At 45.1% G+C, this 19,071-nt stretch overlaps 1 protein-coding gene across 1 annotated transcript in view; it reads right to left on the reverse strand.

Moving 5' to 3' along the window:
* Positions 1 to 19,071, reverse strand: part of Ephb1 (EPH receptor B1) — a 422,319-nt gene that overhangs the window by 109,138 nt on the left and 294,110 nt on the right. Inside the window, exon 5 of the mRNA XM_005072022.4 lies at positions 11,342 to 11,677. Coding sequence (XP_005072079.1) covers positions 11,342 to 11,677 — 336 coding nt within the window. The remainder of the gene's footprint in view (positions 1 to 11,341; positions 11,678 to 19,071) is intronic.

Raw genomic sequence — 19,071 nt, forward strand, 5'->3', positions numbered from 1 at the left:
AGAGTCCTGGTAATAATGCCAATGTTTGATTTCCATCCCTGGCTGAGCCAGGACCTGGAAGAGGTGGGCCCAGTAATCTGGGCTTCAGGACCCTCCTAGACCTTCACATGAGACTGATGCGTGCTTAGGTTTGGAAAGTACTTATCTACAAATCTGGAAATCCGAAATGTTAAGCTCTGAGAGGACATCCCGGTCATTCAATTTTCTGTCAACTCTTCGAATTTACAGATTAGAGTGCTGAAGGCAAGAGAGGGAAAGTGACTTCCTTAAGTCCCCAGCAAGTTAATGCAGAGCCAGAAATAGCCTGGCCTCTTTTCCAGGACTGATGCTAGCTGGCCCTCTGCGCTGTCCCTACACTCAGGAGCTCAGCAATTCCACAGTCCCTTGAGGATGCCTTGTACCAGGGTGAGAGGCTGTTAGCTCCTATCACTGACTGTTGTCAGAAACCCCTACGTCTCAGAGAGACAAGGGGCTCCCTGCAACCCCTTCCATCTAAGTGTGTGCTCTTGAAGGCAGAGGTCAATAACCCTGCCATGCAATGCTGCTTCTGGTGGCCCAGCTTGGAATTTCCCCACAGCTTCTCCCTATCAAGGGGACCAGAAAGGTGCCTCTGAAAATGAGAATTTGCTGTAGAAAATGACATCGAATTTGAGCTGTGGGGCCCTGTGGAGTTGTGTGTGTTGGGGTGGGGGTGGGGAGTTACTCGGCAGGAGAGGCTGTCCTCTGCAGGTATCCAGGATCACTGGTAAGTGAGGACCTCAGGACTATAGGTCAGTTGACTTGCTCTGTTCAGCTCATGTGGGCCTATCTGCCTTTCCTGCTGTAAGATGAGTGTTGGCTCCTTTGGTCTGATAACTGTTTACAGAAAGTTTCACCACCACCACCCGGGTGGGCCTGGCAGGCTCTGGAGCAACAAAAGACACGTTATAGTGGGTTGCATGTCCTAGTTACTTTCTCCCAAACTCTCACCCTGACACATTCAGCAGAACCCCCACGGTGGCTGGAACCCCTCTGCCACCATTCTGAGGGTGACGCCACTGTACTGTCCTCCCACAGGCCTGGAGTTCCAAGTCTTTTTGTCTGATGGCCCAGAGTCTCTCCTCACCAGAGTGGTTCACTCACAGCTGGTTGCCCTCCTGCAAGGCACACTAAAAGTTCCTCCTTAGTTCTACCAACCCCCTCAAACCTGGGTTTACAGTCCCTCCAAGGAGCACATTCCCATTGGACCTTCCAAAATGGCTGCTCAGAAACCAGGGAAGTCTCCAGCTCCCACTAGCTCCTCTGACAGCATTCTCCTATGCCTGTGTGAAGGAAAAGCACTCCTCAGAGGCTCCTCAGCCACACAGCTCCCTTCAGCATTGGCACGTTGTGATTTTATGCCTGCCCTCCCTCAGAGGCAGGAAGCGGGATGTGTCCTTCCGGCCTCTCACCACCTCTCTCACAGTACTTCCCAGCATCTCCTGCATCCTCTGCGGAAGCGCCACATGTCTGAGCCACCACTAGCCAGGCTGTGAGACAGCCACGTAACTTCTCCCTTGCCACGGTCGCTTCCCCATTCCTGGCTGTTTCCTCCCCTGCACATGAGCCTTGCTCTCCAGAGAATGGTTTCAATGCCCCCTCGAGTAACTCACTTTTCATTCCCTTAACTCCACGCCTCTCCCATGTCTGCTCAGTCCATGGTGTGCACTCGGAATTTACCTCGCCCAGTTACTCCATTTTCAAAATTATACACCTCAGCAACATCTTTGATGATCTACTGTAACTCCTCCCAGCTTCATCTGCCCTTGTCAGTCCCATTTCCTCCCACGAAGTCAGCCTCCTCTGGTTCATATCGCTCATTATCCCACTTAAGTTCTGTCTTTCCAGTAATGCAATTCAAGGTACTCATCCCTCGGGCATGGTGTCTTTCTCCTTTCACACCATACAACTGTCAAAACTCAACCAGTTATAGATCCATAGTCCCCCTGTCGGGTCTGATCTCGAGAAGGCACATTGCTGGAAAAGCAACACAAAGGGGGAAGAAGGCATGAGGGGACTGGGGGTGCCTCTGTAACCATGTGATCATCAGCTTCAAATGAGCTCTCAACATGTTCCAGGAACCCAGAGTTCTCTGGTAACTCCATCTCCCATCCTCTGTAACTGTTCATCGGATTTATCCCACTCCCCTCAACTCTGTCCCCTTTGCTCTAGGCAAGCAAACTTATCTCCCACTTCAGAGAAAATTGAAGCCTGGATATCCAACCGCATAAACAACACTTTGAATAGGCACTCAAATCCTCCACGATTTGCTCCATGTAGGACTGAAGCGATCTTCTAGATGCTATTCCCAAAGGCTTCTGCAAGCCCCTGGGATATCTCCTGGGTGGTTTCCAGCCATTGTCTCAGTCTCCTGCTTTGCTTTCTTTGTTCTCAATGTCAGCTGCCTGCAGGACCCCTCGAGGAAAGCTGCTCATCAAGTCAGATTACATTCCCCTCTCAAGTACCTGCAGTCCTGTGAGTACACAGATTCCAGGGCTTCTTCAGCTTCTTTAGGCGATGCTGGGCTCGCTGTAACCAATGAGAGCTCCCCTTGCCATATTAACTGAGACATCTCATCACAAAGCCTCAGACCTCACAGCGTTCTCCACAGAGACCCTTTCCTTGCTGTCCCCATCTTTAGTCTCAGCACTCATCCCTACCTACCACATGAGGAGACAGACACCAAGAGAACTTTACTGTCCCATCTCCACATAGCTTCCTGCACACCTGTTCCTTTACAAGCATGTCTCCCTTTACACAAATCCCACCCTGCAAAGGACAGAGCCATTGGCTTGTGAGGCAGTATCTGTGGACACAATCTTAAACCACCCAGGAGGCAGTAGCAGAAGACACAGTGCAGAGATACAGGGGTTGCCTGGAGGAATGAGATCCAGTCCTTTTCCTTCAGGACCCACCAGGAGAAACATGCATGTGTGGGTACATGTGCTCCTCCCTCTCTCCCCGCCTCCCCTCCCCTTCTCTCTCTCTCTCTCACACACACACACACACACACACACACACACACACACACACACGCACACACACCCCTTATCGCCCATCCAAGGACTCATTATGTCATCCATGTGGCTAGCATTGTTTAAGGAAAGATAAAGCCACACTAGTGTTTTTCTATGGGGCAGACACATCACAGGAAGCATAGCTGGGCCCTTGTTCTGTCCTCATGTCCTGGAAGAAGAGAAAGCAGAACAAAAAGAGAAAGAAGGAAATGCACGCTTTAAAATCTTAGGGTTCAATGCTATAGCTACCATCCTACAGTTAAGCAGACACTGATTCCATGCCCTGGAGTGCTGGCAGGGTCAGTCTCCTCCCCCTACAAAATATTTGTGGTCCAGCAGTGCCTTTATTTACCCAGAACATTTGCTGTGCCTTTTCCCCCATCTTTCACATCCGCTCTGAGAAGATGTTAATTTTCTGAAATTAAACACTTAGCTTGATTACTGTTTTGTTAATTGCTGCATTCAAAAACCCCTCATGCTCCTGCCTGTTTAACATGGATGGTGCTGTGAAAATGACAGGCAGGGAGCTGGGATGCAGGTGGACAGACAACAGCACTGGGTTGCCATCCCAGCCAGACACCACTGTGCCTGCCTGCCGGTGGCTCCCGCCAGTGGGGGAAGCAAGGAAGGCAGGCCAGGTCACAGTAGAGTGGCTCCTGCAGGGCCACTTTCAGGGGACACGGTACTTAAGAAGTCCCATGCCTCATGAGTACTTGGAGTGGTTATGGGCTTAATTCCAATCTAGCCCCAGAACGAAATGCCTGATGGAGAAACCACTGAGAAAGCTGAAGCTCAATCATTTGTTGATGCTGGAAATTGATCTCAGAAGACCGAGACGTTCATTATTAATTTATTTATTAACATTTGTAGAATGTTTAAGCATTTCTATGGTTTAAGCACCTGGTTGGACACAGACCTCAGGAGTCAATATGATGGTTTCAGGGGGCACTCTTCTGGAAGGTGGCTCGTGGAGGAGGCTTGACATTGGAGTGTTGCAATGATTTGAATGTGAATCAATATGATGGTTTCAATGATTTGAATGTGAATCAATATGATGGTTTCAGGGGGCACTCTTCTGGAAGGTGGCTTGACATTGGAGTGTTGCGATGATTTGAATGTGACTGTCCCCCACCGGCTCCTATATTTGAATCTTTGGTCCATTGTTGGTGAAACTGTTGAGAAGGATGAGGAGGTGTGGCCTAGTTGGAGGAGGTGTGTCACTAGGGATGGGCTTTGAGGTTTCAAAAGCCCACACCATTCCAAGTTAGGTCTCTCTGCCTCATGTTTGTAGATCAGGATGCAAGCTCCCAGTACTGCTCTAGTGCCACGCCTGCCTGCTGCCTGCTGTCATGTTCCCTGCCATGATGGTCATGGACTCCAGCCTTCTGGAACTCTAAGCCCACAATAAACTCTTGTATAAGTCGCCTTGGTCATGGTATCTCCTCACAGCAATAGAAAAGTAAGACAGAAGTTAAGTGGACAGCCATCAGGACCCCTCTCCACCCTTCTTTTCCAAGCCCACAGTGCCAATTATAGTTATTGCATGATCTAACTTAGGTTTCTTCTGCAGCTGTGGAGTCTAACAATTTCATGTGGACTTTACAGATTAGGAACCCCCTACCATCTGACTGTCAGCAGCCCCATTGTCATCTCACAAGCCACAGACTCATAGCACTTGATCCAAGGTGGAGTACGATAAACAAAGAAGTCCCCAGTTTCCTGGTGACACTCTAGTCATTTTAGCAGCGATGCAGGGAGAGCCATTCCCAGATCTCAGCATCACTAGCTATAACTCAGTATCAGAAATAAAGAATCCCGCAACCCAATCTTGGTGTAGCCTAACCACATGAAGATCGAGTCAGTCTAGTTTTCCAACAGTAAACTATTAATCGAACACAGTCACTGGAGAGAAACTGACACCAGAAACTGAAGTGCTCTCTGGAATTTGCATGTGTTTATATACTAAATCTCAAGCAAGGAGTGGGGCTCAGACCCTTAAGTTTCAGCAGAATCACCAGTCCATTTATGGCTATTGTGGACCTCTCAGGCTAGTCTCAGTGGGGGCTGTGAACTAATATAAGTTCCATGAAGCCTGTTTTCTTCTCTGCTATAACTGAGGTGTCTGGACAATGTATGATTGACAGAGGGTGTCAATGCATATTTGCTAAGAAAGTAAATAAAGGAGAATGTGTAAGACTTGAGCCAGCACCTGCCAAGCTGTCACACACAAAGATTGCATTTAAGTGATTGGAGTCTCCAAGTTCAAGTGTTCACATAGGTCAACCATTCCCCTTGGAAGGGCAGCTGAATCTCTTTTTGTGTTTCTGAGTGGATCATGGCCCTCAGCATCATCCTAAGCATCAACTCTCTAAGTCGTTTTAGAGCCACAGTGGAGGAAGATGCCTGGTCATCTGGCTGATCTGAAGACATCTTAAGATGTCACCTGTAGACGTCCAAGACACATTCTAATTGCCCCACTGCAGGCAAGCACATGTCTTAACTGCTGTCTGTGGGAATAAAGCTCTCCAGCACATATCTGAAAGATTCCCTGCACCTGGGAGTCTGTACCTCTCTCCCAAGGAAGCTGATGGCAGATGATAAAGCCAAGCTTTCCTCAGAGCTCTCCATGCAGAGGATAATAAAACTCCAAAGCTGCAGACGGCTGACACCCACTACCCGGGGCATCACTGGAGCCCAATGCTGACCTCAGTCCCAATGACAACACACCAGTGCCTGCCAATGGCCTGTCCGAAGTCAAGGCCTTTCTAAGGCCACCTGCAAATTTCTTCTTAATGACAGGACTTAAGAAACAATCTGAACCTGCCTGTAGTTAGCAATGAGAAAACAGCAATGAAATGAACTATGAAATTGAATTAAGAACAGTGAAAATTTCATTTCCTTAAGTTTTTTTTAAATAATTTTTCTTTATTTACTTCTTTCAAGGTTTTGTTTAAAGTCATCCCAGTCTTTTTAAGGCCCTGACTCCATCTTTTCCCCGCTCTAGAGCAATTCTCACCCACTCTTTTCCAATGAGACCAGCCTTTAAAAATGAACTGACTCCAGCATATGGGATCTTAACGTGCTACATTTTTACAGGCGGCGTGTAATATTGTTTTAATATTTAATTTTGAGATTTACATAATATCTTTCCTCCAAAGAGCTCGATATATTGCAATATCGTAAATTCCTTTTCATATTCAAAGATTATTCTTTATGCATGCAAATACTATATTTAACCAAGGAATAATGCAAATTAGGTGATGGATTCAGAGGCATTGATGTTCTAGGTAATTCTTTTGTAGGAAAAGCAGTGCTTCTGAGTGACTTTAATTGCCTAAGAACTTCAAAAATGCCTTTGAAATGGACAAACTGTAGGAGCTTATGACTATTAACAGAAACAGCATAGTTATTTTAGACAACACTAAGTAATAGATTGTGTCTGTGTTGTGGACATGATGGATAGAATTGCACATGCAGGGCCCAGCAGGCCATACATGAACTGTATGTAATAGAAATGTCACCCGTAAATCCAGCTGATAGAATCATCCAAGAAAGAGAGGCAGTGGTGCTACTCCACATGTGGTTAGAAAAAAAGGCTGCCAGTGCCTCTGAGAGAGGAGGACCTCCCTGAGCCAGGTATTGGACACCACTGAGTCCTACCCTCATCATTATCTCATTGATGCAGACTTGGTCCCCTTCTTTTCTGATGCCTATTCCAATCAACACAACACAGGCAGATGGATATACATAGGAACAATCCTAAACAAGACTCAGGAGCCTAAGAGGAAAATATCTGAGGAAGGAAAGTCTAGCAATTTGCTCAGGACATATTCCCAGAGATGATGCTAATCTCCCAGCCCATACCAGGATGTAGAGTGATTTTTCTATCTTTTGTCGCATTTGCTTGTCACTATGGTACCAGGAAACAGGTTATCATGGTTTTAATTTCACAGGTGAGAAATGAGGTATGTTGACAATTAAATGCATTTTTGAGAATCATGTGTAGAGCAGAAAGGGAATGCAACCCAGGACTCTCTGTGTGAGTCCAGGAGGTGAGGAAGATGCCTGCCCCAGGCAAAATGAGGCTCAACAACACAGCAGCTCATGTTAAGGCTTGGGTAAATCAGATTTGCCCTTGGAATGAGAGGCTAGCAGCCACAGCCAACAGGCCAAATCCAGAATTGGATTTGCTTGGCTCTCAAGTGCTTAAAATTTTCTAACCAGTTGTCAACATATTTCTGGCTTATAAAGTAAGGCAATGCTGGGCATAGCAATACTTGTTGGAACAGGGTGGTGGCTGCATGTATGTCCTGCGGCTCTCTGCAGGTCCCACCTGTCCCCACTGCCTTTCACCTAGCCCAGCTGGTTCCCACCATTATTATCTGGCCTTTTGGCCTCTGAGTTTGTTCTCTTTGGCTTGGATAATCTCAAATCAGGCCTTGGTGTGATTCGTCTCTCCATTCCGAAGATCTTCAGAGCTGCCTTCCCTGATTCTGATGCTCTGGGGCTAGCCAGTAGATAAAAAATGAAGTTGGTCATTCACCTAATTCTCCCTGATGGTTGGATGATCCAACCATCAGAATAAATTGAAGCCAGGTGCCAGAGAGTGACTGTGGGAGTTCCTGGTGATAGCCTCACTACAGATGGTTTGGCCACAGTACCAGGGAAAGTTTTGCCTGCCCCAGCCTGTTTTAAACCCATAGCAACTGTATTCAGTGTGAGGATACATACCTCCAACCCTCAGGAAAATCTGAGCTTGCATAATTCATGACAAACCCTGACCAAAGATGATGGACATTTTTTGACAGCTAAAGTAGTCTAGCTATGTGACAATAGCTTAGAGAGAGTTTATAGGTTATATCCCCCCCCTGCCCCAGCCTGTAATGTAATTTTTGATAGGTTTGAGGATAAGATGATCACCGACCTGAGTCTGAAATTTGAGAACATTATTTTCTGGTGGTTAGATGGTGAGAATCTTCAAAAACACTCCAAACCTCTCTGCAAAGAGCTTTCTGGGGTGGACACACTGGAGGTGCTCACAAGTAACACAACATCTATGGCTCTGACTGGATCCTGGGTGATGGTCCTCTCATGAGATTAGTCAAGGGAACCAAGGTCCTGGAATATCATGATTAGGAGTGTGACATTAGACAGGGACTTTGAATCACAGGTGGTCCCAAGTTACAGTCAATTATGAGTGAAGAACAATGGGCCCCATGTCCAATGGCATATAAGAGGATTGCAGAATTCCATCCCTTGGGAACCAGAAAGCTCTACTGTTATGAACTATTAAATGTATGGAACATAGGAAGGCTGAAACCTAGGTGTGAGATCATGGTAACTATATACACACTCTTCCATCTTAGATTCTCCAAATCCCTGAAAGCCTCCAAATCAGAAAGGTGGGTAATTATTGGGTAGTTGTGAATATTAAATGAAGCTACATATTCCATAATGCTTTTTGAATGTAAAAGAAATACACACATGAGGTATCCATGGTAAGCTTTACTGTTTCTCCATGAGGACCCACCCAATAGTGCCCAAACAGTCCACAGCTCAAGTAGTCCCTGGCTCAAGTAATACTTCCAGGTTGACTAATGATTGGTTTCAGGACTTCTATTGGTCAGATTTTTTTGGCCTGCTATCTACTTTTAGGACAGTGGTGGCCACAGAAACTTATAAGGATCACACTGTAAATCTGGGGGTGGGCGGGGGCAGGGAGGCAGTGGGGAAAGGCTAATGTGCCCATTTCAAACAGTGGGTGAGCTCAATGGTGTCCCAAGTAGGTTAGACTTGTCATACCTGAAAGTTATACACAGGTCCACCCACTTCATTCCTGACACTGAGTTTTCAAAATGCCTACTATTTGGTCTCCTAACTATGGTAAAAGTCATAGCTTCTGTTCCCATTTCTAAACTGTTCTTGCAAAGGCATGGAGTCAAGTGTTCATTTGGTCATTCCTACCTTTAAAAAGACAATGCTATTGGCTGAGATTACTTACATTCATATAGAGAGTCACCAAATAGACACTCTCCCTTAAAGTTACACAGCACACAGACTAGGAGCTACTAGCCAACTGGATATTTACTTTATAGGAACCCCATACTACCATGAAACTATTGCACCATTCTCTTGCCAATTATGAAGTTTGTGGTTTCAAAGTTTCAGAATTATCAAAGAATAGTTCTGTATCTGAAGGTTATAATGAAGTATAAGATGGGGGAAGGTTAGGAATAAAGGATTCGATGGAGAATAAAGGGCATGAGAAATGCATTTGCACAGGCACAACTGAGTGAGGATAAAACAAATATTTTGAATGTTGGTAATGCAGAGCCCTTTTTAGGAGCCCTAGTCCCCCTGCTCCATTGAAGCCTGGGAAGGTGCAGATGGCAAGACAAGCAGATGGGCAGGTTCGGGAATAGCAGAGTAAGGGAAGAGAGGAGAAGAAATAAAAGCAAACTGATGTAAATGGCAGGTTTATTCACACATGCTTAGAGAGAGAGAAAAGACAGCCAAGCCCAGAGTAACATGACAGCCTGGCAGGATTGTTATTCCCAGAAGCTGGGACACAAAAATATTTCAGCCAGTTTCCTGCCTTAACTCTCCAAGGGAAATACTTGCTAACAAAGACTGCCCATGTTACATGCTCAACATAATGCAGAAAATGCCATTCCATTTCCTTGGATAAGACAAACTATCACAACCTTTGTCTCCATGGCATCAGGCTGTGGTCACCAGCTGGAAGCTTCTCCAATTCCACTCTTATTTTCTCACCATACACCTATGCATTAAAAACACGTGACCATGTACATGCACACAAACACACCACATGAACACCACACACACACACACACACACACACACACACACACACACACACACACACCAGCACAGCCATCTGGACAGCTATGCTTTCCCATAACACTTTTTTTTCCTTCTCAGTTCTGACAGCATTAACCCAAGAATCATCTGCCATCAGAAATGCCTGATACTAAAGGGGGTGGAACAAGTTTGAGGATGGGATGCGTAAGAGTAGGAAAGGATGGAGTAGAAAACAGGAGGTCAAAAAGAGGGATACAGAACAGGAAAGAAAGCAAAGAAAGATGCTCAGTTTCTGCTATTCTGTTAACAAGTTATCTCTATAGACCATTTTATTAAAAATCTGTAATTACAAATAAGATCATAGACCACTGTTAGTGACCCCTGTCACCTATAGATGTGATATTTACTTGTCCTCTGAGTCCTGCTCCCTCAAACAGGGGGACACATTTCTCTCTCTTTAAACACTTATTATTATTTATTATTATTATTTACTGGCAGTGTATAGCACACTATTCCTAGAACACAGCACCTTACAACTCTGTGATTTAGGTCAGTGTCTTGTAAATTCTTCCATTAATGAGTTTCATGGGATTAACAATCGTATCTAAGTATCACTGTATCTCTTATGGCATCCAATCCACAGCATGGTATAGAGTGGGTGCTAAATAACCATCTCTTAATAATGAATGAGTAAATAAACGAGTTAGTGCATGAATGGACTGGTTAAACAGATTTAAAATGAAATGGATTTCTCTAAGAGCTGTAAAAAGCAATACTGGGGAAATATGAGAAGAGTAAGGAATAAACACGGAGACAAAAATATGTGTTCTGATCTGTGTATGCTGCAGAGCTACTCAGAGTCTTAGGCACCTTCCATTATTGTCTATCCTAGGACTCTGTAGCAGGCATCTAGGAAGGCTGCACTCTGGAGAAACAAGAGTCTAATTGAAAATGAAGTTTGTTTCATTGGGTTTTCTATGAAAGCACCATTGATGTTTCAGTTCTCTCTCAAAGATTTGAAATGCTCCCACCTTCCATTCCTTTATCTACTGACCCACCCATCTTTCTATCTGCACATGCATCTGACTCACCCACGCAGTCACTCATGCATCCATTCTCTTTCCATCCATGAATCCATACACTCATCTATATAACCATCATCCTTCCATCCATTTATCCAGTAGCACGTATTAAGGCCTGGCTGGATGTAGAGTACCAGGCACTGCTCCATCTTAGATACACACATTTGTTTTGATGCTGGACACAAGAAAATTCCCTAGTTTCCAGTTCATTCTTGAGGTTGAAAGATAGCATCAGTTTCATCCACAGTCATAAACATTGGTCATCTAACACCTTAACTCCTATAAGGAGGCCTGAAGGCAGGTTGGCGGGATGGGCACGACTTTGGCTATGACCCTATGTAGAAATGGTGAGGAGAAGCCAGCCACACAGACAAACATATACATAAAAACCTCCAGACTCACCGGCCTGGTTTGTGGTGATGTTGACGGAGACATGTTGTGGGGGGAAGGGACTCTTGCTAGAGACTCCATTGATGGCCTGGATATCAAAGGTGTAGGGGGTGTGGGCCCATAGGCTACTGATGGAGACACGACACTCAGTCAGGCCCAGCTGCCTGGGTACAAACTCCACATTGTCATCACAGCGGGAGCAGCTCCGGCGGTCTGCTCGGCACTTCTTACAGATGATGTTGTAGGTCACATCATCCCGCCCACCGGTCTCTCTTGGAGGGTGCCACTCCAGAATGATAGATGTCTCATTGACTATGGAGATGACATTTCGGGGACCTGATGGGACACCTGCAGGGAGACAAAGAAAGGTCCAGTGAGGTTGAGAAGACAGCTCCTTGCTCAGCAACTCTCTAGGCTGCTTTTGATGCCTGCCTAGCCTCAACCTCATCGTATGCTCTCTATTCCTCAACCCCAAAGCTTCATGCTCAAATCCATCAGAGAGGTAAAATAAGGTAGACAAAGATGACAACCTGTCCCCTTCCCATTATTCCTACTCTGATTTGCTTTCTTTTCATCAGGTGTGCCAAAGGAAAGAAAACTTTAGAGATGTGAGTTCAAGTATTTTTATTTTTAGGACCAAGCCCCCTCCTTCATGAACATTTATCGTTAATATATATTTATCTAAGACAGTTACTGGATTTATTACCTTCTCTTCTTTGGAATTTAGCTCAATGATATATGAGCAGCCCCTCCCTAAGCCCCTGCAGATCCTGGAATCCTACACAAGATTCCATACATCACATTACTCTTGTGCATGTGCATGGTTCAGGGCTGTGTTTCTATAGAACAGGCTGTCAGAGGAGCTAGAGGGATGAGTAGTCACCCTGCACCAGATTGATAACTGCAGACAAGAGGCAGCACTGGGGGCGGGGAGTTGTATAGCCACCATCTTTGACCCAGTGACACAAGAAAGCATAAGCGTGTGTTTTGGAGCAGCCAGCTAGCTACTTTATATGCATGACTTATTTAGCTGCCCCTCCCTCCAAGGAATCCTACCAGGAAGATGCAGCAATCATCTTGAATGTTTAGGGAGACTGAAGCTAACAAAAGAACCTAGCTATCGATCACAGGAACCAAAGTCAAAGTGAATGTCCAGACCCGCTTATCTCTAAAGCTCACATTCCTAAGCAGAGACCTGCTCTTAGTGCCTGCTTCCCCCAAACCAAGCAGTCACACTAGTATGCTCATGGCTGTTCATGATTCAAAAACTGGAAATGCCTTGCTACATAACTCTGCAAAACTTGTGCCCTGCAGGAAAGCAAAATGTTGCTAAATTAATGGCCACAATGTCAACATTTTCAGATTATGTTGGAAACCTCCTTCCTACCAAACAGGATTGATCATAGCCTGAAGTTTTCAAGCCTGAGCCTTGCATATTGTCAATGTTCAACGGATGGAAATGAATCCTGCCCAGAACCCCCCCCCCTTCTGAACAGCAGGTCGACTGGAGCAGCCGTTCCCGGTAGTAATGCATTCAGAAACCACACACGTGACCATCACCAGCTGAACGAAGACATGTGTAAAGTGGTTCATGCTGGAGACAGGAATCAATTGCCAACACACAAAATGAGGGAATAACAACAAGGTCGGAGGGCACCAGGGAAGGATTCTGTGTTGAATCAGTCAACAGCAAGCAGCTAGTGCAGAAAGCAAATATTAAACCAGATTCTATTAAAACATGAAAGAAAATCAGTACTGTACTATATAAAGCCCATTAGGCCTGAGCTAAAGCATGGCATTCATGCACACTTGTGACAGGGCTGAATTCATGAAGCTTTTTTACTGAAGTCTTGAAAATAGTATTCAGGAATTCTCCACCCATCTCTCCAGGGATACATATCCATTCTCTTCAAGCCAGTGGCGAGCTAGTATGCTGAGAGCAGCAGGTCCTGTCTCAGATGTACCTTACTGAGCCAGGACAGTCTTGCTGTACTGTGCAGTCTGTGAAAGCCCTTTTTGGTCCATGCATGTGTTGAACATCTTTGTTTGCTTCAGGCCAGAGAGACTCAGCCCACAGGTTCCCATTGATCAATGCCACTATTGCTTGCCCCACATTTATAGCAGACAGACTTGCCTCAGCCACAAGCCTCTCCTGCATTCGATAAATACATCCTCTGAATGGGTGCTCTGTGTTAGATGTGGAGTAAATCTCTCAAAAAGATGTTCCATCAGAGCATCCCATGAGGTTCCAAGGAAATCTTTCAGAAAGCAGCCTTGGGTAAAAAGTCTGAGGCTTGATCAGGAGAGTAATGGTCTAGCCCTTGCACTTTTCAGACCCTTTCCCTCTAGTGCTCTCTTTTGTTTAAACTTCAACCTCATCCTGTCCTCTCATTCCAGGTTCCAAGTGTCAACTTGCAGAAGCTTTCACTTTTGCAAGCCAGCACTACCCAGGCATCACTGCACATTGCTCTAGCTAAGCTTTTCCAGAGTAACTGTGCCCTCTTTCTCTGTGCACAGTCATCTGCTCCAGCTACTTCCCTACTCCTATGACTGTGGTCCTTTTCTCCTTTGTTTGACAAATTCAAGGACTACAACTCGGACCATAACTACAATGCAACTCAGTCCCTGTGTTCCCTGACACCCTGATTAGTCACTCACCAGGCCCTAGGAGTCATATCTGCATCCTCCAACACACGGGCCCTGTTGGTGGACCTATCAGGGCCACATCCTTATCTCCTTTTTTTCCATCTCCCAACAACTTCAGAATATCCCAGGCCTCATCAATTCACCTGCCCTACTGAAGAGCCTCTCAATTCTCTTGTATTTCTTCTGCATACCCCTCTTATCCACTCTCTTCTACCAGAGTATAAAATCTAAAATGCACACAGGGCCATCGTGTTCCTCTGTTCAAAACACTGTGCCTTCCAGTTACCCAGAATTGTCACTGTTTTCTGTGACATAAGTCACTTTCCTAGGGTCTGCTTCTGAGGATCCCATCTCCTTAGACTAGTTACCCTTGCCTCTCACAATGCAGCCTTTTGGAATGTTCCTACGATTTCCTGTGTGCCCTATGTTATTTGCCCTCCCAAGATTATACCCAATGTTCTTTGTTCTCCCTATATTTCTTTCTCTTCCAACCTACTTCATGAACTCCAGTGCAACCTTAGAGAACCAGGGTCTATTCTTTGAGGAACTGTCCCCAATGTCTGTCAGTCATGCAGGCCCTTCCTGATCTCCCATAGATACGTTTTTTAGACAATTAGCCCAGATTGTACTATTGTGTAGTGAAGGTGTCTCTGTGCCATCTTCACCATACTGTGGCCTCCTGATCAGGAGGTACCTGGCTTGTCTGAAACAGCGAAGACCACATAGCACTTTTCCTGCCTTTTGCCAGTACCCCGTAATCATGCACTATCTTCTTACCTGGTTTTCCTTTTTCCTTTCTATGTGCATGACTGAAGGTCTCATATGCCCATCCCTCCAGTGAGATGGGATAGTTTTCTTTGGGCAGATGAAAGTATCTCAGGTAGACCTTGACCTCAATAGCAGTCAAGAACTGTTGAAGTAGCCATAAGTAGCAGAGGCTTTGATGAGATAAAGAAGGAAATGAAGAGCTGGGTCTGATAGTCCTCTCCCATCGGCAATCTAAGACAGCTCAATAGACCCACCTTAGTGGATGCTACTTCTCATTGTTCCGAGCAGCCCAGAAAGGATGTCCTCAAGAAGGGACTTTCCCCCACATTTATTAGGAACAATTTTTACGTGAATTATGACTGTTCCATTCTGATACATGTGTGCTTTTCACAGGGGCCACCCCCACAAGGTATGAAGAGAGCAGGCGGAGGGCATGGTTGTTGAGTCCAGGAAGGAACAAACCTCATCATTTTCTTCTAATTAACTTTTACCAGACACCTGAGAATGGAGCACACTAGTGGGGTATGTCTTGTTTATTTCACAGATTGAGTTCTAGTGCATTCTTATGGAGATGGATCAAGTCCCAGCCATAATTATTCATTATTCGTTTACTCATTCATCCTTTCACTACTATAACAAAAAGTCTCTGGACTTTTCCAGCCATTTAGGAGGCAGAGAGAAGTAAGAAACAAAGCAGGTAGACTTTTCTTATGATGGAACTAGTACTTCGCTCTGGAGACAGAAATCTGACACAATAGAAGTAAACCTGGGGATAAATGGGATGGTTTCAGATAAGAATACGTGTTGTAAGATAAAACAGCCCTGGGGCTCAGATCCCCAGGACGATGTTGAGCTCTGTCCCTTATTCCCAGGAGGTCTGCTCTGGGCCAGGCAAGCTAGTATTTCAGGGCTTGGGCAAAGGAAGAATGATCCCAGGTGTCTGGGCTTCTGCATCTTAATGAGACAAGCACATTTCTGAAGACAGGCTGTCCAGGCTCTCATGCATGGATGAAGAAATCAGAGCAGATTCAGACCCATGCATGAATTTCACTAGAGGAAGGTGCTAGGACCACTTTCTAACCAGTTAGGTGTTTCTCCTGGGTTGGGGACCTATGCATTTCCAGGACTATTCATTCAGAATGTAAGCTTCCAGCAGTATTGCCAGGAAGGAGACCCAAATGTTGTAAAGGGGAACAGAGAAGGAGGTCAAAAGATAGGGAGAAAATCTGCTACCCCCCATCAGCAAAAGTCCCCATCAACGGCCCGGTCAGGCTCAGCAACACAGTCTCCTTGTCTTAGCTTCCTGCTCTCATGGCTGCTCCCTCGTTTTTCTTAATTACATACAGACAGGCTTGAAGCCTGCTTGATCTGTTGCCACGGTTACTACTGATGAACATATTCTGTTTAAACGGCTAGGGAAATTTAGTCCTTTGAAAAAATGGAAAAAGTGTTGAAGTATGATTTTTTTTCTGCTTGGATGAGGAGGTCCAGAGTTATGAAGATGGGTCTCCAATGTCTTGAAGTATGTGCCCAAGGAGTTGGCTCAGTCACATGGAACATGGGTGTCATGGGGACCTCAAGAAGTTAAACTGGATCCCTCTAGAGCCATGGGACCAGGCCAAGTGTTGTAATCTTGAGACAGGATCTCCCTTTTTCTTAATGTGATTTTGGTCAGATGACTTTATTGAAGAATGTTAAGACAAGGTGGGTGGCAGGAAGCAAGGGAGTTTATTCATAGGCATCAAGCTGGAAATAAGAGTTCACTTAAGTCATCAACCTCTGTTGACAAAAGGTAAGCTCTGAAAGCCAGTCCCTTTATCAGGAATCTTAATAAAGCCAACCTCTTGGTCTCAGAACTTCAAAATGAGTTCCAGGCCCATCTAAGGAACAGAAAAGCCAGATCCTGCTAACCTGCATGGCTGCCGCCAGGTCTGCATCCTTAGACATCTCCCTACAGGCATTCCTAAGGATGCCAGCAATGAGATGATGCTGTCATAGAGATCCCACAGGCAACCTGGCATTGTCCTCCCTGCATTAGGTTAGAACCCTGTGCATGCCTCCTGAGAGAATCTGCTAAAACAATCATGTTTTTCTGCAAAAAACAAAAAAAAACAACAAAAAAAAAAACAGTGAACATGTGCTCAGTGCATGACTGTTCAAACAGTGAGTGGGCTCACAGTCATCTTAAGCCAAACATGAACCTTCTGAATATTTATACCAATCAACTTGGACAGCTATAAGAAAAGGAACTTGTAAGCCGGGAGTTCGTGGCGCACGCCTTTAATCCCAGCACTCGGGAGGCAGAGGCAGGCGGATCTCTGTGAGTTCGAGGCCATCCTGGTCTACAGAGCGAGTTCCAGGGCAGCCTCCAAAGCAATACAGAGAAACCCTGTCTTGAAAAAACAAAAAAAAAGAAAAGGAACGTGTAAACCTTGATTTCCTCATCTAACAAAATGAGACTGTGGCACAGTGGTTGATACATGGAAGAACTAATTATGTTAGTGGCTACATTTGTCATCATTGTCATTATTGGGTTATCAGAAAACCTTATCCACTCATCTAAGACTCTTTTGTACAACCATTCTCTCTATGGGCACAGAAACTACTTCCAGGATTCTGCTGAGCACTGTAAAAGTTAGGAAGATATGGATTGATATTGGGGAACTCGGGTACAAAACCCCACATCTGGGAATTGTGAATCCATATAGTTAAAAGTAAAGGAAGTGGGATGAAAAGTATTGCAAATGACAAGTTATATCCATATTTTCAGATATTATGTAGAGGTTCATCTTCAAGCTTGGATCTACTCTTGGGAAAATCATTTTGGGGATTGCTTCTGTCTAATTCTGTATATTCCATGTTACTTAACTCCAGAAAGTATAACCAAGAAGGACTACTCTTAAACATGGGTCTGTATACCCAGAAAGGTCTAAATCTTGACACCTTCTGAACTTGTGACCTCTGCAAATACTTGTACCTGTGTTTTTTGGTCTCATGAAAGGTGGGTATGCATAGTCTTCCTTGACATGCAGGCAAAGATGTCCCCTCTTTATTCCTGCAGGAAGTTATGTCCTCTCCTTTGTTCTCTTTAGAAGAAAGGGTTGAGGTAGGGTTTGGGAATGAGTCAAGAGGATATTTAATGCTCAAGACCCTTAACTATTTTCAACCAAGAAAATCCAAGCCATAATGTTCTCATGACTGAAAAGAGTCAGAATAAAATGGCCACATGCTTAAATATAGGCTGAAGGTTTGGAGGCACAGAGGATGGCGAAAAAATGACATTAGAGTAAGAATGATGGGAGAGAGTGAGGTGTAAGTGCCCAGGAACACATTGGATGGTGTGCTCAGTGTAGACCCAACATTAGTTCTCCAAAATGAGGATCTGTCAGAGTATCTCTTTCCTCATTGCTCACAGTGGCAGAGCTAATTAAAGGAGCTGTAACTGAGAGATTGGAAGGCTTCCTAGAGAAGGTGGAAAAGTCCTTGAGAGTCTATAGAGAAACAGATAAGATCCAGGGGGCAGAGGCAGATGGAGAAATACAGGATGTAGAGGTTTTCTATGGGCACATAGTATGCAGAAAATTTAATCAGTTTTATTGTGATGCCTTGCTCTGCATACAGCACACGGGGATAAAAGCAAGCCTAGCTAGAAGGTGACATAACCTGGCAGAGGACATGACCACAACTGCCAGAGATGTATGACAGCAATCAAATAAACATGAACACACCTCACATTTCCTTGCCTTTTCTTCTTTGGTAACTGATTATTTGAGAGCAACATTTGAGAGCAACTTCCCAACTGAGTTCAGCGCTCCTTCTATCCCCCACCCCCTCACAAAGATGACTCTGACTCATTGTCATCATGATCGTCACACCAGGCAGAGAAGCCCAAGAAGAGGTCGGACAGGGAGCAACACTGGCTTACGGGAGAGTCTGATGAGCTGCAATGTGTTGTTTTCAGGACCTTGGAGAAGGACTTGAGCCCTCTTACTTCTAATGAGTCTGCATCAGGCACCCTGATAACAGGGGTCATTGGCAGCAAAGGTTATCAGTTTTTGTAATAGCGTGAAAGGGACTGTTGAAGCCATATTGGGAAGTTGAGAATAAGGCATTGAATACATGGTGGACAGACAGAAAGGGGAGTCATTATAGGATGCCAGTGATGGAAACTTGGTCTCAGGATCACTGAGGTAAAACAGACCAAGGATGTCTGCAATCGGGTGATGAGCATAGAGTGTAGTGGCCTGTCAATGTAGAGGAGCTTTGGATGACCTTCCAGAGATGGAGTTGTACTACAAGTCTGTCTCAGAGAATGAGTAGAGCTTATC

The sequence above is a fragment of the Mesocricetus auratus genome, unplaced genomic scaffold, assembly GCF_017639785.1.
Source record: "Mesocricetus auratus isolate SY011 unplaced genomic scaffold, BCM_Maur_2.0 Super-Scaffold_100691, whole genome shotgun sequence".
In the NCBI taxonomy this organism is placed as follows: Eukaryota; Metazoa; Chordata; class Mammalia; order Rodentia; family Cricetidae; genus Mesocricetus; species Mesocricetus auratus.